Genomic DNA, 19302 nt, shown 5'->3' with positions numbered 1-19302 from the left:
ACCGCATAAAGGGACAGCTGAGAGAAGGAGGTGTGCGGAGAGACAGCGGATCGCAACGGTACTTTTCCACGGCGGCCGCCACGCTGAGCAGCAGCACGGAGACGGGGGGGGGTGGGGGGGGGGGGTTGGGGGTGGTTTGGGGTTTACGTTGGCTATCAGAGCTTCACTGAACTTCTCGTGTTATGCTTTCTGCCTGCCCAGGCCCACAATGAAGCTGCATTTCGCTCTCCTCGGAATCGCTGCCGCCGCCGTCTCGCTCTGCAAGGCAGACGTCGTGCGGCAGAGTTCCAGCAGCGAGACGAAACCGCCTGGGAGTCCCAACGAGCCTGCAGAGATCCAAGCATGCATGGCAGGGCAACTGAAGCTCTCTATAGCTGAGGCTAACGGAACAGCCTCGTTTAGGTGCTCCACCGAGTTTCCGGAGCTTAGTCCGGCGTACACAGGCGGGCGGGACCAACAAGTCTTCTTCGGGAGCGCTCCGAACGAGCTCGTGGACGTTCTTCCCTCAGCAAAACTCGAGAAGACCACGATCCCCGTGTCAGCGTCAAGTGTCAGCACACCAGCAAGCGAGCATGGCACAGGCTCGCCTGCCGCTCCCCATCCGGACGTATACACTCTGACTGTTCCTCGGTTGCCGTCTACAATTATTTCGCTTGTCTTCAGATGCATACCGGAGATACGTACCGAGGCAGAGCGTCAACGGGCTGTGCTTTCCAAGGAGTGCCAAGTCATTTTCACGGTTGCGTCATCAGGTGAGCACCCCTGTGCCCCCGTCGCTTGATAAGAGGCATACGATCCGCAGTCCAGAGACTGCGATGTTCCTCTGTCGTCGACGAGGCGGCGCATTTCGACGATTCAGAGCAACCGCAGACGAGGGCTTCTATGGTGTCGTCTAGAAGCTGTAATCACCTGTAGCAGTCCACCTGTCTGCTCTGTTTCCACCTGCAGCGTATACCATAAGTTCTTTTTCGGTGCTGTCCTGCGTCTTTCTCCAGCAGCAAGACCGTCCGTTGCAGCTCGATCAGCTCTCGCGGCAAGTGCGATTGCGGGACTCCTTTCCATGACTGCGGTCGGTTCTTACCTCTCTGCGTGAGGGTCCGCCGACCAGCGCAGGAAGGCAGATCTGCATCCTCGGCGAAGAGGCGCAGCGCAGTGTGCTGAGCCTGATTCGCGCATCGTGGAGCGTTTTTGTGATTTACATCCGACGTGTACGCAGGACGAGGTACCAGAGCGTGGCCGGTTTTTCTCGTTCTTCAGACGACATCGTCGGTGGTTTGTGGTGAAGTTTTATAGAGAAAGACGTATACCTGCTCCGAAATATTCGGCGCGCTGTGGCGAGTGCGGCTGCTGCCCACCATGTGAGGACGTAGCTGACCGCGGCGCCATGACGAGACTCTGGTCAGCGCCGAAATTCTCAGAGATTGTTTTGCCGCTAGGCTTCTCCGGCCACGCTACCAGGGGAATTTTCTTGCCTTAGCCGTGTGTTGACGCGAACAGGACAAAAACAGATGCTGACTTGACGGCGTAGCTGCGCGTCGGGCCTCTAGGGCGAGAATGGAAGTGTGTTCAGAGAAGCTGTATGTCTAGCTGGGGAAGCAGCATCAGAAATCCACCCCTGCAACCCACGATCCCGAGCATCGTCTTTTAGGGGGCAAGAGGGGGGCTTCATAAAAGGCTCAGACAGCCTCCTCGTTGGCATATCCAGTAGTTTCTGTTATGGTGAGACCAGGCCGTGTGTGTAGGCCAGCACTGTTGTGCCTCCATTCCAAGCAGCAAAAATAACTTAATCCAGCGTCCCTGTAGTTGAACATACGGAACCTAATTCGACCCAAGACTGCCACAGCGCTCTCTGTTTTCTCCAACCGACCTCAGCGTCACCAGTGTAGGCAGCACAACGCTGCTCCGGCACCCTGTTAGCACTCTATTCCAAGATTACCCGCTCAGCCAAATGCATCTCCCCTGGTCATCATTGCAGGCGATGGTGGCTGCCTTGGCCCTGACTATGCTGCTCTTGTTGTAGGTTCGGTCTATGCACGTCACGCAGTGTTTCTGCAACCTTGACCAGAGGGTTTGTGTAGTTAGCGATCCAGTCTTTTTCAAGCGATTTAGGGTCTTTCCGCCGCAACTTCGTAAGTGAAGAGTGAGAGAGTTTAGGGTTGGGATGTGCGTGTCAGGTTATTGAACTAGGAGTAGGCGGCTCGTGAGCACTCTAGTAGGAACATAGCGTACAACGATTTATGTCCGTATCTGCATCGAGAAACACCGCTGTGTGTCGGCGTATTGCGCGACAGTGTGAACGCTGCTGCGGGTTTGTTTATTCGATTTGAGTGAACACACAACATCATCGAGTTTAACGGTATGGACTCCTTAACTTAAACTGAGGAATCAAGTAGGTACAAACCGTTTTAAGGGATGTAAAGGTGCTCAGGGTCTAACCGTCGGTCCACCTGGATCCAAAGGGAAGTGTGTTTCAAAGGAAAGGGATGTTTAGCCGGGAAAACGGAAGTTAATAGAACTTAAAATACTACTAACTAGCTGTCTTAAGCAGTCCAGTGGGGTGGTGTAACATGATGGTCATGAAAAGCACACAATTCCTCCAAAAGTCTGTTCTTAGTTATTCTAAAGCAGGCACCAGCAGAGGCCGGCATTGGGGCCTCCACGCGGAAGGGAAACGACAAGCGACCCTCCAGGGTTGTGAGACAGAGTTTTGCCATTTCCAGCTGCCTGATGGGGTGAGGATCTCTCAGGCCTGCCATCCGGCAGCGTGGCTGGTTTCGGTGTCTCGTGAACGCAAGGTACGAGCTCCATACCCTGTTTGATGCAGACGAGGTAGTGTGCTCACCGGATGTGAGTCGCACTAGGCGGTAGTGGCGGAGAACCATAAGTCGGGAAAAGGAGAGGGCATACTCCACTGGTACGCAGGTGAGAGTAATGCTACGTTGCCGGAGTGCATATATCGCCCTTCCATATTTTTTGTCACTGTTGAATGCGTTTGCCGCATGCGTCGTGCCCGACGTCCACCGCCACGTCCAACCTCGGTGTCATCCGGAGGCGGAAGCGAGGCAGAAGGGCAGACGCAGGGTCCCCACCGCCCGTACGGCCCCCCCCACACAAGCGATGAGTCTAGTTCAACTAGGACCCGTAGACCAATATCAAATTCTAAGTACGCCTTCTTTCGTGCGATTATCGAACAAGTTTGCCTTTAGCAGCAGTCAGACGTAAGTGAAGAACGGAGGCGAATTCGAGCCGGCATCCTAAGAACACTGGAGCCCAGCTGGAGAGGACGGCTAGCACACGGTGGCGTCCAGTTCTGCATTTTTCCGGAGGAGCTGCGAAGAGTGTCGTGGCAGCAGTCTTCGGGGAGACATTTGGTTTGGTCAGTCATTGCGTTGTCCCGTTGTAGGCTGCACTGGAGCGTTATGCAGGCGTGTGGGCGTAATACGCTTTCAGTGACAGGTACACACGTGTGAGCGGGGAGGCGGCGGGACGCTACTAGCTCACGCACCGTCCCGGAGGTTTTCTTCGCTATCTTAATAATCTGCGTTTGCGGAACTCAAGCGCATCGATTTAGTTGTCATTGGTACTGGTGCTAGGAATCTGTGTGTTGGGGGCGTTACCTCGGTGACCAGCCTCTTAGCAGTGGGGTTCAAGGCGGTAAGAGGAAGGGGCACACCGGTGCGCTGGACGCCCGTTGACGATTGTGCTGCTTGATTGACCAGGAACGCGTGCACGTTTAAAAAGTTCACGATTCTACAACCGCCGGTTCTGCAGCAGCTTCTGCTTGTCTTTTCGACTGCGTTAATTTTATTCTCATGTAAACCCCAGTCGCACACATCTCGCTGCGCTGCGCGGCGCTTAAGGACGGCAGCAGAACTTTTGTTTTTCTAATGAGGGTCACACCCTAGTGTATTTACATTGTTGTTTCTCATTCAGGTCTACAATGAAGCTGCCTCTTGCACCGTGCCTCGGCGCTGCTGCTGCCATCGCGCTCTGCTTCCGGGAGGCCAGCGCCGTCCGCCAAGCAACGTCACACTTGCAACTGGGGAACGAGTCGCCGGAGAACGTGTCGCCGACTGAGCAGAAGGTGCCAACATGCGATACACAACCGGTGAAGTTGTCGATTTCGGCAGCCAACGGGACAGCAGCCTTCAAATGCGCCAAAGACAGTGAACTTAGTCCCCAGTACCAGCAGACCGGAGCGGACCAGCAGGTATTTATCGGAGAAACGCAAAAGAAGCTTTCAGAGGTTCTTGCCAATGCCACTTTAAAACGGGAACCGACGATCCCTGAAACGAACAAGAAGAACACCATGGCGATGGCCTCCTCGCCTGCCGGATCACAGGAGACAATGTACACTCTGACCGTTCCTGAGCTGCCCGAGCAAGAGAAGAGCTTAATTTTCAAATGCACGAACAAGTCGGAGCAAACCGTGAATAGGCAAGATGAAAACGAGGTTAAGACAGAGTGTATAGTCACTATCACGGTGGCTTCGTCAGGTAGGCACTGTCACGTAACGGCGTTTTCCATGCCACATACACCATGCCGAACGTCCTCTGTGTCAGGCTGACCGATAACGTCCAACATGCGAGCGAGAGAGGACATGACAAGAGGAAAACATCCACAGCCGTGCGCGGTCAACAAAGGTGCAGGGGGGCGAAAACATCTCCATTCAGTTTCTGCTCCAGTACGGCTCACTCCGCGCTTGTCATGAGCATCACTTCTCACGCGCGGTGCCAGTGTTTCAACTGTGATGCTCCCCAACAGGTACATCTACCGCGTTCCGCCCAGTGGTCGCGGCGAGTGCTCTCCTCGGACTCATTTCAATGAATACTGCTGGGGTCCTTCAGCTCGCGGCATGAGTCCATGTACTTGTTTATTCCCGCTTTTCTCACTCGCTCGAAGCAAAAGTGCAGCAGAAATGTAGTGCCACGGCCGAGGACCGAGAGGCCTTTTTGAGGACCTTGATGACTCGAACTCACATCTGGTGAATTTGACTGTCTTTGGCTGCCCATATGATTGCAAGGCAGTCCCGGGATGCGGCCAGTTTCGATCTCGGACTTGTTGAAGTGGTAGACGAATGCGACGGTCCAGATACACTTCTCCGCCATGCGGTGAAGTGCTTGGGGTGTGCATTTTTCCGTAATCTGTTGTTGAAAATACTTTAATACTTTGTGTCAGCATGACGAGGACGTTGACTTGCGCCTAGGCGGTTTCTCATGCGTGCATTCTAGCTGCAGAGAAGGCGTTCGCTGTTCACAGCCGCAATCCGGGCGGCGTCGTACCAAACTGGCACTCTGTAGCTGAAGTTTCCTTCCTCAGCTCCTCCACTAAGGCTGGCCGCACAGTCAGTATTGCGCCACAATTTTTCTAGAGCAAGTCTGCATTCTCACTTAGCGAAACAGGCGCTGGCCTCCCCGCACGACAGGAGACGGATATCACGTGGAGCTGGTGCTCGATGCGCTTCAAAACGCCGCCCGAGGTTCCGGCCCACTTTGTCACATCGAGGGTGTTAATGGAGGACAGTCCCTGCTCGCCTCATGCCGACGTTAACACTCGCCTGTCCATAATAGAGGAAAGAAGTTTCAGTAGACTGGAAAGACATGTCGCTGTAGCCCACTCGTCGTATCCGCTTCAGTGAAGGGGACGACCAGAGGCACATCACCACGACGGGCTTTCGTGCTTCTTCTCGGCCACTATCTGGACGTTTTAGGCACTTTTCACCGGAGTAGAGTGAAAAGATGGACACGCGTTGGCTTTACACGCCTGTTCTGCCCAGTACTGGCGGCAGGTGGCTTCCAGGCCGATGTGTTGAGATGCTGTGCTTGTGAATTGAACATGGACAAAGAGATTTGCGCAGACGGGTTCGGATGCTATCGGACTTGACCATTTTCAGCATTCAGACAGGTAGAGTAGAGCACTCTTGCCCTTCTCGCGATTCGCATGCCCTGAGTATGGAACACCACGCAGTTTTCATAGTGAAACGAGACGTTTGAGCGATCCTGGCGTAGGTAGTTGATCTTGGTTGAGTGCTCAACTCGAGGCGAAGTGTCGACCAAGCAAGAGGGTTTAAGGTTTTTACTGAGGTCTAGAAGAGGCTTGATGGCTTTGCCGGAAGTGGAATCTGTGTGCACTCATGGCAGCAGCGGTTAGACTAGAGAGGGTTAATCTGCTGCGAAGTCTATCGCCGCAACGTATCGGTATTCTTGCAGTTCGTGGGTGCAGCGCACAAGCTCGCCACCCTGTCCGGGGTCGCGAAACGCGCAGCCGAAAAGACGAAAGTCCGACGGCCGCCGGCGATGCCCTCACAGAAGCAAACGAGCGAGGGTCGGGCTCACTGGCACTGAGGGAAGGCAACAAAGCAGCTTCTATCGGCACGGAAGGCCCAGCACTCCTCTTCCATTCGTCGCGGCCCATTCCTGCACCGACTCGCCTTCGCGGACGACAGCTACCTCTTGAGTGTGGGTACAGGGGACCTGCACTACCCCGCTGACCCCCACTGCTTCGCATTTGCATCCGATTGTGGGCACCTTTCATCCAGTCCGCCATCTACGCTCATCGCTGAACATCTTTTTAACGAGCCAGAGAGCATCAACAATTAAACGTAAGCGAAGAACTGCGGCGAGTTCGGGCCGTCGTCCTCACTGGAGCCCAATTGGAGGGGACGGCTGGCACACGGCGGCGTCCAGTGTGGCTTCTTCCGGAGGAGCTGCGAAGAGTGCCGTGGCAGCAGTCTTCGGCGAGATGCTGTTGACTCGGTTCTCCACTGCGCCTCGCTGGTGTTGGTTGGACTGGAGCCGTATGCAGGCCAGAGTTTGCGCAATTGTTTCGAGTGACAGGGCACACACATGTGACCAGAGGGGCGGCGGGACGCAGCAAACCCACGCGTCGACTCCGAAGTTTTGCTCGACTTTTGAATTGTCTGTCTTTTCGGAATCGAGCCGCATCATTGGAGGTGTAACTGGTGCGGTTGCAGCGATATTGCGTGCTTGGTAGCCGTGCCTCGGTGCTCCGAATTCCGCAGCTGGCGACGGCGGATCAGAGGAGACACACGTAGGCGCCAGTGTGCGCCCGAGTGTGAGCTCCAGTGTGCGCCCCAGTGTGCGCTCCAGTGCGCACTCTGGAGCCCACACTTGACAGGCCGGCTGTTGACTATCGTCATTCTTTGATGCCTCAGAAGTCATGTACGTTTAGAGAGTTTGCACGCTTCTCCGGCAGGCGGTTCTACAGCAGCTGCTGCAGCCTGAGGCTGTCTTAATTTCTTTCCCATGTGAGTTGCGGTCGCACACATGTGGTAGCGCTGCACGCGCTGCTCGACGACGGCAGCATCTTCAGGGCTTTCCAGCTTCGATCATGACGATTTTGTGTTTGTCGTTCCTTCCTCAAACAGGTCCACCATGAAGCTGTCTCTTGCGTGCCTCGGCGCTGCTGCTGCCATCGCGCTCTGCTTCCGGGAGGCCAGCGCCGTCCGCCAAGCAACATCACACTCGCAAATGGAGAGCGGGTCGCCGACTGAGCAGGACGGGGTGCCAACATGCGAAAAGGCGGAGTTGCCTCTGTCGATCTCGACAGCCAACGGGACAGCAGCCTTCAAATGCGCGAAAGACAGTCAGCTTAGTCCAGTGTACCAGCAGAACGAAGCGGACCAGCAGGTGTATATCGGAGATTCGGAAAAGAAGCTTTCAGAGGTTCTTAAAGGAGCAACGCTGAAAGAAAAATCGACTGCTGAAGACAACGTCGAGAAGGAAAGGGTGGTGTCGTCGCCACACGCAGCGTCACAGCCGGTATATTCTCTATCCGTTGCTGAGCTGCCTGAGCAGGAGAAGAAAATAATGTTCAAATGCACAAAGAAGACGCAGGAAGCGGAGAAGAGGCAACCAACAGAAGAAAATAATACAGTGTGCACAGTCACTATCACGGTGGCTTCGTCAGGTAAGCACTGTCACATAACGGCGCGTTTTATGCCACACACACCTTGCCGAACGTCCTCTGTGTCGGGCTGACCGATAACTCCCAACATGCGAGCGAGAGAGGACACGACAAGAGGAAAACATCCACAGCCGTGCGCGGTCAACACAGATGCGGGGGAGCGAAAACATCTCCATTCAGTTTCTGCTCCAGTACGGCTCACTCCGCGCTTGTCATGAGCATCACTGCTCACGCGCGGTGCCAGTGTTTCAACTGTGATGCTCCCCAACAGGTACATCTACCGCGTTCCGCCCAGTGGTCGCGGCGAGTGCTCTCCTCGGACTCATTTCAATGAATACTGCTGGGGTCCTTCAGCTCGCGGCATGAGTCCATGTACTTGTTTATTCCCGCTTTTCTCACTCACTCGAAGCAAAAGTGCAGCAGAAATGTAGTGCCACGGCCGAGGACCGAGAGGCCTTTTTGAGGACCTTGATGACTCGAACTCACATCTGGTGAATTTGACTGTCTTTGGCTGCCCATATGATTGCAAGGCAGTCCCGGAATGCGGCCAGTTTCGATCTCGGACTTGTTGAAGTGGTAGACGATTGCGACGGTCCAGATACACTTCTCCGCCATGCGGTGAAGTGCTTGGGGTGTGCATTTTTCCGTAATCTGTTGTTGAAAATACTTTAATACTTTGTGTCAGCATGACGAGGACGTTGACTTGCGCCTAGGCGGTTCCTTCATGCGTGCATTCTAGCTGCAGAGAAGGCGTTCGCTGTTCACAGCAGCAATCCGGGCGGCGTCGTACCAAACTGGCACTCTGTAGCTGAAGTTTCCTTCCTCAGCTCCTCCACTAAGGCTGGCCGCACAGTCAGTATTGCGCCACAATTTTTCTAGAGCAAGTCTGCATTCTCACTTAGCGACACAGGCGCTGGCCTCCCCGCACGACAGGAGACGGATATCACGTGGAGCTGGCGCTGGATGCGCTTCATAACGCCGCCCGAGGTTCCTGCCCACCTTGTCACTTCGAGGGCGTTAATGGAGGACAGTCCCTGCTCGCCTCATGCCGACGTTAACACTCGCCTGTCCATAATAGAAGAAAGAGGTTACAGTGGAGTGGAAAGTCATGTTGCTGTAGCCCACTCGTCGTATCCGCTTCAGTGAAGAGGACGACCAGAGGCACATCACCACGACAGGCTATCGTGCTTCTTCTCGGCCACTATCTGGACGTTTTAGGCACTTTTCACCAGAGTAGAGTGAAAAGATGGACACGCGTTGGCTTTACACGCCTGTTCTGCCCAGTACTGGCGGCAGGTGGCTTCCAGGCCGATGTGTTGAGATGCTGTGCTTGTGAATTGAACATGGACAAAGAGATTTGCGCAGACGGGTTCGGATGCTATCGGACTTGACCATTTTCAGCATTCAGACAGGTAGAGTAGAGCACTCTTGCCCTTCTCGCGATTCGCATGCCCTGAGTATGGAACACCACGCAGTTTTCATAGTGAAACGAGACGTTTGAGCGATCCTGGCGTAGGTAGTTGATCTTGGTTGAGTGCTCAACTCGAGGCGAAGTGTCGACCAAGCAAGAGGGTTTAAGGTTTTTACTGAGGTCTAGAAGAGGCTTGATGGCTTTGCCGGAAGTGGAATCTGTGTGCACTCATGGCAGCAGCGGTTAGACTAGAGAGGGTTAATCTGCTGCGAAGTCTATCGCCGCAACGTATCGGTATTCTTGCAGTTCGTGGGTGCAGCGCACAAGCTCGCCACCCTGTCCGGGGTCGCGAAACGCGCAGCCGAAAAGACGAAAGTCCGACGGCCGCCGGCGATGCCCTCACAGAAGCAAACGAGCGAGGGTCGGGCTCACTGGCACTGAGGGAAGGCAACAAAGCAGCTTCTATCGGCACGGAAGGCCCAGCACTCCTCTTCCATTCGTCGCGGCCCATTCCTGCACCGACTCGCCTTCGCGGACGACAGCTACCTCTTGAGTGTGGGTACAGGGGACCTGCACTACCCCGCTGACCCCCACTGCTTCGCATTTGCATCCGATTGTGGGCACCTTTCATCCAGTCCGCCATCTACGCTCATCGATGAACATCTTTTTAACGAGCTAGAGAGCATCAACAATCAACGTAAGCGAAGAACTGAGGCGAGTTCGGGCCGTCGTCCTCACTGGAGCCCAATTGGAGGGGACGGCTGGCCCACGGCGGCGTCCAGTGTGGCTTCTTCCGTAGGAGCTGCGAAGAGTGCCGTGGCAGCAGTCTTCGGCGAGATGCTGTTGACTCGGTTCTCCACTGCGCCTCGCTGGTGTTGGTTGGACTGGAGCCGTATGCAGGCCAGAGTTTGCGCAGTTGTTCCGAGTGACAGGGCACACACATGTGACCAGAGGGGCGGCGGGACGCAGCAAACCCACGCGTCGACTCCGAAGTTTTGCTCGACTTTTGAATTGTCTGTCTTTTCGGAATCGAGCCGCATCATTGGAGGTGTAACTGGTGCGGTTGCAGCGATATTGCGTGCTTGGTAGCCGTGCCTCGGTGCTCCGAATTCCGCAGCTGGCGACGGCGGATCAGAGGAGACACACGTAGGCGCCAGTGTGCGCCCGAGTGTGAGCTCCAGTGTGCGCCCCAGTGTGCGCTCCAGTGCGCACTCTGGAGCCCACACTTGACAGGCCGGCTGTTGACTATCGTCATTCTTTGATGCCTCAGAAGTCATGTACGTTTAGAGAGTTTGCACGCTTCTCCGGCAGGCGGTTCTACAGCAGCTGCTGCAGCCTGAGGCTGTCTTAATTTCTTTCCCATGTGAGTTGCGGTCGCACACATGTGGTAGCGCTGCACGCGCTGCTCGACGACGGCAGCATCTTCAGGGCTTTCCAGCTTCGATCACGACGATTTTGTGTTTGTCGTTCCTTCCTTAAACAGGTCCACCATGAAGCTGCCTCTTGCGTGCCTCGGCGCTGCTGCTGCCATCGCGCTCTGCTTCCGGGAGGCCAGCGCCGTCCGCCAAGCAACATTGCACTCGCAGATGGAAAACGAGTTGCCGACTGATCAGGACGGGGTGCCAACATGCGAAAAGGCGGAGTTGCCGCTGTCGATCTCGGCAGCCCACGGGACAGCAGCCTTCAAATGCTCCAAGGGGCATGAGCTTAGCCCTGATTACAAAAATGACACAGCGGAGCAACAAGTATATATCGGAGATTCGGAAAAGAAGCTCTCAGAGGTTCTTAAAGGAGCAACGCTGAAAAAAGTATCGACTGCCCAAGACAACCTCGCGAAGGAAAAGGTGACATCGCCAGACGCAGCGTCGCAGCCCGTATACTCCCTAACCGTTGATGAGCTGCCCGAGCAGCAGAAGGAAATAATGTTCAAATGCATGAACAAGACTCAAGAAACTATGCAGGTGGACAGGCAAGAGGCAGGCGAGAATAAAACAGAGTGCACAGTCACTATCACGGTGGCTTCGTCAGGTAAGCACTGTCACATAACGGCGCTTTTAACGCCACGCACACCTTGCCGAACGTCCTCTGTGTCGGGCTGACCGATAACTCCCAACATGCGAGCGAGAGAGGACACGACAAGAGGAAAACATCCACAGCCGTGCGCGGTCAACACAGATGCGGGGGAGCGAAAACATCTCCATTCAGTTTCTGCTCCAGTACGGCTCACTCCGCGCTTGTCATGAGCATCACTTCTCACGCGCGGTGCCAGTGTTTCAACTGTGATGCTCCCCAACAGGTACATCTACCGCGTTCCGCCCAGTGGTCGCGGCGAGTGCTCTCCTCGGACTCATTTCAATGAATACTGCTGGGGTCCTTCAGCTCGCGGCATGAGTCCATGTACTTGTTTATTCCCGCTTTTCTCACTCACTCGAAGCAAAAGTGCAGCAGAAATGTAGTGCCACGGCCGAGGACCGAGAGGCCTTTTTGAGGACCTTGATGACTCGAACTCACATCTGGTGAATTTGACTGTCTTTGGCTGCCCATATGATTGCAAGGCAGTCCCGGGATGCGGCCAGTTGCGATCTCGGACTTGTTGAAGTGGTAGACGATTGCGACGGTCCAGATACACTTCTCCGCCATGCGGTGAAGTGCTTGGGGTGTGCATTTTTCCGTAATCTGTTGTTGAAAATACTTTGTGTCAGCATGACGAGGACGTTGACTTGCGTCCAGGCGGTCACGGCATTTAGGTGTGGAGGGGGGGTTTGTTGTGAATCCCCCCTCACAGCAGGAACCTTGCAGAAGTTTGTTTCAGGTCGGCAGCAATCTTGCACCCGATGGCAGAAATGCCTCTCCTTCAGGTTTTCTGCTACAGGTGGCCGCCGAGTCGCTACTGCGCCACAGTATTTTTCGGTGGCGGAGTGTCATGCTTTCTTCCCTACTCTGGTGCCGCCACCGCACATCATCAGACGGATATCACATGCTTGAGCCTTATGCCGCTTCTCGGTGCATGCCGAAGCTAGCACCCCCCTGTACCTAAGAGAAGATGTAGTATGCAACAGAGTTAGAAAGAACTCTGCTGATGCCCCGCGCGTGGTGCGTTCCCATGAATGATGGAGATGCTTAGAGGCACACTAGTGTTACAGTCACCCGGAGTCTTCCCGCTCCCTCCGCTGGACGTTTTTCGTCACTGGTTAGCCAAGCTAGACTGGTAGGGTAGAAGCGCTGCTGCTGACGCGTATCTTCCTCGGACATAGTGGTGGATTACGGATTCCACGACTGTGCGTTGAGACTCTGGATGTGAATCCACACGAGGAACTAATCGACTAGCGGCAGACGGATTCGGACGCTACCACTCTTGGTCACCTCTAGCGTTCAGGCATTGTCGACTGGGTTTCCGTATTGGGGGATTCGGTACTCATGCATCTCGTGGGTGCAGTGCATCAGTTCGGTGCCCCCGCGAGGCAGCGGCTCCCGCAGAATGAATTCAAGAACGCTGCTTCGCGACGGTGGTTGAGGAGCTCATAAGCTCCTGCAGAGCAGGAAAAAACTTGCTAAACTGCAGGAAAGGAAATAAAATGGCTTGCAGAGGTCCGGATACCCCGATAGCCCACCGTGCGTCACGAACGGTTGGACACTCGCACATGCCCCGCGACTTCAGTTGATCCCCATGTCTGCGGCTGTGACTCATACCCGTAAGGAATCGAGGAGGACTTGACGAATTGGAGCAGTAGGGTTCCGCTCGCCCCACACTGTTCCTTTATTCCGTTCAGTCAGCCGTATACAGCACTGACAACGTCTGCTGCTGCGTATTTGTTTTTGAGTTCTTCCGAGCCACTTTATCTCCATAAATTCCCTAACGTAAGGACGGACGACTGACCACCCGTGGGCGACCCGCGGGGTCTGAGCTACGGGCGACTCCTGGTGCACGACGGTAAACTTATGCAGCTTTCCAGAAAGCTGCAAGTGTCTCGTGGAAGCCGTTGCAGTGGGGGGTGCAGTTGATTGTCTCACTCATTGGCGTGAAAAATCTTTAGCAACCGCCGGGTCTTTTGCGATTGCCAGCTGTGGGTTGGGTGCTTCCGGTAGAGAGGCGGTACTGCCGGCGAGGCGGGCGGCGGGACGCAACCTCCTCCAGGCTCAGCTGAGGCCCCCGTTCTGGTTCTTCATGATTTTCTGCTGCATTTTTTCAAGTACAGCAAGACGGTGGCCTTTGCCACAATCGATGTGAGATTTCGTGGTTAAAGACGCGATTTCAGCGCTCAGCCGTTCAGGGATCGGTGACGTAAGACGAGTCGCGCACGTGTGCTCCAAGGCGCATTCGCTTCCCCTTCCCTTTGGAGTCCTAGATTGCATTCTACCTTTGAAGGGCATTATCAGGCAGACGGCTCTGTGATTTCTGCCTTCTGAGGCCAGGTGCCCTTTTGTACGTTCTTCAACGTATAGCCAGGTCGCACACGGTTGATTGACTGCGCCCCCAGGCCCTAAATCAGGATACCAGCAGTATATGCGCTGATTACACTGTCCACCAACTTCTTGTCCTGCCGTATGTAAGTCAGACTCGAGATGAGAGTGCTTCTTGCGTATCTGGGCGCTGCTGCCGCCATCGCGCTCTCCCTCCCCGGGGCAAGCGCCGTCCGCCAAGCACCACGACAGTCGCCAACCGAGAACGAGGCATCGACTGAGCCGAAGGTGCCAACATGCGAAAAAGCGGAGTTGCCGCTGTCTATATCGGCAGCAAACGGGACGGCAGCGTTCAGATGCCACAAAGAGCTCCAGCTGCTCAGCCCGGAATACCGGGGCGCCGTGGAGAAGCAAGAAGTATACGTTGGAAACGAGACAAAGGTGCTCAGCACGGTTCTCCGCAATGCGAAACTGGAGAAGAGAGAGGTGCCGGCTGCTGGCGAGAAGAACCCGTCTAGAAACTCAGAAGTGGGGCTGAACAGTCCCTCTAAGGAGAACGTGTACATTCTCACAGTGCCTGAATTGCCTACGGAGGAGACAAAGATAAGTTTCAAGTGCCAGGCAGCCAGCCCTGGCGAACACGAGAAAGTGCAGAACTCACCCAGGGAAGAAGGGGGAAATAACCCTTCACCAAAGGAATGCAAGGTCACTGTAACGGTGGCTTCATCAGGTAAATAGCCTGAGTGTTATGCAGGGCAGAAATGTAGCACACGCGCCGTTTCGTAGTGATGCCGCCACGCTTGAAGGGACAAGCACTGCCACCTGTAGCTTCCGACTGCCCTAGCTTGCTGCGAATCCGCCACCCCCTCCCCGCACCTCCTACAAACACACACACGCGCTGATGCCCTGATTGATCTGCCGGCCTCTGATCCACTGCCCGTACATCGTTGATGTTGGATGAGGTTTTTCGTGCGTGTTTTTCTGCAGCAGGCGCCTCGGCTGCGTTTCAACCAGCCCTCATAACGCCCGCCATTGCCGGACTCCTGTCGACGATCGCTGCTGGTGTTCTTCAGCTCCGGGCATGAGAGCTCTTGGGTTTCCTTGCTTTGTGCCTCTTTTGCTAGCGTGCATATAAGGTACCTCGTAGATCTGAGCCAGCACTCTGAACGCCGGTGCTATTTGGTGTGAAAGACGGGCGTCGTGTGTGTCTGCTTCCACGCCGATGCATCCATGTCTGTTGCGAGTAACCTTTCGTTTTTCGCCACACTTGTGTTTCAATAAGTTTTCCGCTGCTAGGGTTGGGAGGCGCTCTTCGCAAGATGGACTGGGGAGGTGAAAGCACAGGCGACCCTCACACCATTCACGAAACGCATTCCAGGCCACTGAGTTCGTAGTGCACTCTCCGCGCCGTCCTACATCGGCGCAAGATGCCAGCCTGCGCTTCAGCCTGAAGACGAGGCGTTGCCCCACTGAGTCGTAGACGGGCTGCCAATAAGGGCGCTCCCGCTATTCCGGGAGGCGCCATCCTCCCCGGCTGCTTCGCACCTGAGGACAGCGAGGAAGCATTGGCGGAAGCCGCGAGAAGGCTAAGTCGGTACACCGGGCGGTAGTTAACTCCCAGCTCCACTGAGTTGCTCGCGCTTCCCAGGCGAATACTAGGTATCAGTTGCTCGTGCCTCCTATCCGATTGCTGGGTATCAACAAATTTTGACCAGTAGAAGGCCTGGTGCTATTTCAGAAGCAATCAGGACAGAATCCATTCGTGTGCCTGCCTGGCTCAATTGTCAGGTACGACGGCGTGAGGCCTAGTGCCGGTCAACGGCTTTCACTGCCCACACTTTTACACATAAAGAAAGGAGATCGGTGAATCAGTAGATTGACGAGTCACCGCTTGCCCAGCCGGGGGAGCCGCTTCCGAATACCACTACATCATGCCGCCCTCCCTGGCTAGATCCCACACGCATGCATCGAGAGGTCTTTCGCTTGCCCTTCGCCTGCCGGCGTGTCGTGCTCGCGTTGGGCGGGCGGCTTTGGGGCCCCCAGCACGTTCGCCCGCCTCCAACGGTTTCTGCGCTCTGCGCGATGAGTCCGCGAGGGCCTGGCGTTTAAGTCCGCATCATTTGTTTATACACCGTTTTCGATTAACAGATTGCTGGTTCGCGTCCGCTTGCGCGACTACAACGAGGAGGGCGCTGGCTGTCGCAGCACGTGAGCGGATTTTCGAGGCATTTCGCTTTCCACGCACTTCTAAGCGGGGTTCTAGCCGTCCACACCTGTTTTTGTCTGAGCGAGCGACGGACTCGAGAAGCTTCCCTCTACGAACCAAGGTCTTCTCCGTCGACCAGGGGCTCTCAGGCGAAACGTGCGTGAGCGGACGGGGCTATGTTGTGCGTTCTTTCTGGGCGCAGTATTGCAGCCCGACTGAACGGCTCACGCAGCGCACCTCTGCCTCTGTCGTCGCTGTCGTCGCGTGTGAACTGGGGAGTGTCGGATCTCCACCCTCTATTCCGACCAAGTCGCCATGTGCGTCCCGTACAGGCACACTTGGGGGGGCATGCTTCGCTTCCCTTCTCCATTCAGATGTGGAACCTGTTTTGCCTCGGAGTGGCGGCGGGCAGGTCATCCGCCCTCGCCCACGCGTCCACGCGCGTTTCCCCCGACGCAAACCTGTCGTGCAGGAGTAGTCACGGTAAACTGCCGGATTCTGCGAGGCTGACGGGCATCTCAGTGTCACTCAAGTGATGGCATGTAGGGGCTGTGGGGCAAACCACACCGTAGTTATGATAGAGACTTCACCGGCTCTCTTCCTTTCCTGCCTCCAGGTCAAGATGAAGCTCAACCTTGCGTCCGTGGGCGTGGCTGCCGTCCTCGCATTCTCTGCTCGCGAGGCAGCGGCCATCCGCCAGGCCACATCGCAACACCCGGTCGCGGATCCACCACAAGAAGAGAAGATACAGACTTGCTCCGGTAAACCGCTGAAGCTGTCAATCTCGGAGACCAACGGATCAGCTGCTTTCATATGCCCCAGCGCATTGTCGCTGCTCGACCCCACATACACGCAAGACACCAAGGACCAGCTGGTTCACTTCGGCAACGAGACGAAAAAGCTTACCGAGGTTCTGCCGAAGGCTAAGCTGGAGAAAGCGGCAGTTTCCGCTTCAAGCCCAAGTCAGCCTGCCTCTCGTACGCCCAGTGGTGGGGGAGACCAGCAGACTCTTGGAGATGTATACAAGCTGACCGTGTCGGAGTTGCCCGCGCAGGAGACAGCAGTACGATTCAAATGTACGGCAGCTGGCAAGAAAGCAGAAGAGGAGCACGCGCAGCAAAAGAGCGCTTCGAGCCAAGAGGTTACCAGCCCTACTCAGACGGAGTGCGAAGTCACCGTCACCGTGGCGTCATCAGGTGAGTAGCGCGGAATGCCTTTAAGATGCAGCCCCCCCGAACTGCCCTTTTGTCGACTGATGCTGAGGCCTCGGGAAGCAGCGGCACGCCCGGAACGGGCTAGAGAAAACACACATCCACATCCATGATCTGGGATTCACTGTCGTCGTGCTCTGCGCTGCGGTGGTACGAACGAACTGGTATTCACTTAATTCTATCGGGCATGCTGAGCCTTGCTGTGTACATTTCAGGCATTGCTCTGATGTCCCTTGTGTGCTGTCCACTCCAGCAGGCGCGTCCGCAGCGTTCCGCCCGGCTCATTTGGCGACTGTGGTTGCGAGCATTGCCGCCATGAGCGGGTATCGTCACTTCTGTGCGTGAGAATGATTTGAGGCAAGATGCCGCGAGGCTGCTTTCGCCAGAGAAGCGAAGTCTCGAACGAAATAATCGTAGTGCGGCCGCAGGATTACGAGTGACGAAGCGGATGATGGGCACTATGCCTAACTTGGTTGCCATCTTCTGCAGAATCCGGAGCCTGTCGGAGGTATTATTGTTGCACTAATGCAGTAAAGATGTTTGTGTTGAGACGACTGGTTAATCAACGACATCCTTGTCGAAACGGATGCGAGGACATTAACTGCGGTTTTTTCCCGCCAGCCGCCGATACCAGACGGAGGCAGCTCAAGGGCACAAGAGCCGTGGGCAAGTCTGTAGGATCCTTCACTAACCCACACCAGTGCTATTTCCGCAGGACGCCCTCCACGGTTGCGTCATCTCGAGACAATTAGCAGATACGACTTAATTCCGATAAAAAGTAAGACTGCCTCTGACTCGATGCACGCCATGCGACAACACTCGACCGTGGAGGCTCGCTGACACCGCTGTGGTGTTGCCCCTCTAACGGGTGGACATGACAGGGGTACCCTCTTCCCCTTTCTTGATGCATCCCCAGGGTTTCCATGCCACAGATGCAAACGGCCGCAGACACCAGTGCAGACTCTAGTATAGTTGCCAGCTGTGGGTGTGTGCGCCTGGGTGGGCTCCCGCACAATCTATTCGCGCCTCCTGCTGGGCTGCTGCTGTCTGGATAGCTTTCGTACGATGGTTGTCCTTCCAAAACATCTCCGACCACGTGGTGAGTGCGCCAGGGCAGTTTCGATCCGATGAAGGGCCTTACATCTCCATTTTGGACGAACGAGAGCCAGGGCCCTGCGCATGTGCGTTTTCCTGCCGCCGCCGCCGCCGCTGCGTGCCATAAAACTGCGTCTGCCCGAGTGAAGCACAGTGGCAGACGCTGTTGTGTGCGCCCGCTTGCAGCCGCTTGCACGCCGCCGCCGGGTGTAAAGTGACACGAGGGCTGTCCAGCACTAAGGTTCTTTCTCAGTAATACTGCTACATTTGTTCGCCAAAAGTCTTTCTGACGAGTGCTGCGTCCATGCACGGAGAGGCAGCATTCAATGGCTGCTTGTCCTTTCATGAATTGCAAGCCTTGCCTGCACGTGCCTCAAACCTAGTTCGACGCCCGTGTGGACTGCTCCGCCGTGGAGCACGGGCGCGGAAGGCGGCGTTGCATGCCGCAACTCGCTCTCCCCACTGCATTAACATCTCCCCTTCTTTTTTTAGTGTTTTATGCCAGATCGAATACTGTATCCGAAGCAAGTCTTCGGCACGCGTCCTTGTACAGGTTGAGTTTTTGAGTCTACCAAGGTGAGCTGGAAAAATGGGCAGAGGCACTGAGTTGCTACGGGAACGCGTCTGTGGGGGAGGAAGACGACTAGTGAAATCGATGTGTGCCATGAATTACATGGTAGAGCAGGGGGGATGCATTGGATCCGTGCCATGCACCCATGCTTCTATCCCGTAGCTTTGTTTTCTACAGTTCGCCTTCGACTAGTGCGTAAGGGGGACTCGGGAAACTGCGCGACAACGCGAAGCAATACATTAACAACTCCAACGTGGAAGCGGTTCCATTCCGTATCCTATTGGTATTCCTCATCTCCCGGCGTGCTAAACAAAGGGCAGGAGGAAAATGCGACGGAGCAATATGCGAATTGGCATGCGGTCCGCTATATCTTGAGCTTTCACGCAGCGCCTGCCGCTCGGATGGATCCCTGCCGCCATCCCTCCCGTTCTTTCTTCTGCAGGCAAGAAACTGCGGCTCTTTACGCGGTTTAATCTTCACA

The 19302-nt window shown here is 55.4% G+C and overlaps 5 protein-coding genes across 5 annotated transcripts; all 5 read left to right on the top strand.

Moving 5' to 3' along the window:
• Positions 1 to 208: 208 nt before the first annotated feature.
• On the top strand, positions 209 to 5371 carry BESB_081720 (uncharacterized protein; the record flags this gene model as incomplete). The annotated part of the gene is made up of 6 exons (XM_029366522.1): positions 209 to 752; positions 996 to 1069; positions 1918 to 2020; positions 2615 to 2732; positions 3934 to 4496; positions 5232 to 5371. 6 exons carry the CDS (start codon positions 209 to 211, stop codon positions 5369 to 5371), a joined length of 1542 nt encoding a protein of 513 aa, XP_029216982.1.
• A 2023-nt stretch (positions 5372 to 7394) lies between these two features.
• BESB_081710 (SAG-related sequence SRS22I) lies at positions 7395 to 8805 on the top strand (the record flags this gene model as incomplete). Its single annotated transcript, XM_029366521.1, has 2 exons — positions 7395 to 7929; positions 8666 to 8805. The coding sequence occupies 2 exons, from the start codon at positions 7395 to 7397 to the stop codon at positions 8803 to 8805; spliced, it is 675 nt and encodes a 224-aa protein (XP_029216981.1).
• Positions 8806 to 10827: 2022 nt separating this feature from the next.
• On the top strand, positions 10828 to 11728 carry BESB_081700 (SAG-related sequence; the record flags this gene model as incomplete). The annotated part of the gene is made up of 2 exons (XM_029366520.1): positions 10828 to 11365; positions 11634 to 11728. The coding sequence occupies 2 exons, from the start codon at positions 10828 to 10830 to the stop codon at positions 11726 to 11728; spliced, it is 633 nt and encodes a 210-aa protein (XP_029216980.1).
• Positions 11729 to 13900: 2172 nt separating this feature from the next.
• Positions 13901 to 14823, top strand: BESB_081690 (SAG-related sequence; the record flags this gene model as incomplete). The annotated part of the gene is made up of 2 exons (XM_029366519.1): positions 13901 to 14468; positions 14726 to 14823. 2 exons carry the CDS (start codon positions 13901 to 13903, stop codon positions 14821 to 14823), a joined length of 666 nt encoding a protein of 221 aa, XP_029216979.1.
• A 1743-nt stretch (positions 14824 to 16566) lies between these two features.
• BESB_081680 (uncharacterized protein) lies at positions 16567 to 17500 on the top strand (the record flags this gene model as incomplete). Its single annotated transcript, XM_029366518.1, has 2 exons — positions 16567 to 17140; positions 17409 to 17500. 2 exons carry the CDS (start codon positions 16567 to 16569, stop codon positions 17498 to 17500), a joined length of 666 nt encoding a protein of 221 aa, XP_029216978.1.
• Between the last annotated feature and the right edge of the window lie 1802 nt (positions 17501 to 19302).

This window comes from Besnoitia besnoiti, chromosome VIII (assembly GCF_002563875.1).
Source record: "Besnoitia besnoiti strain Bb-Ger1 chromosome VIII, whole genome shotgun sequence".
Taxonomy (NCBI): Eukaryota; Apicomplexa; class Conoidasida; order Eucoccidiorida; family Sarcocystidae; genus Besnoitia; species Besnoitia besnoiti.
This window is presented reverse-complemented; position numbering and strand designations above follow the sequence as displayed.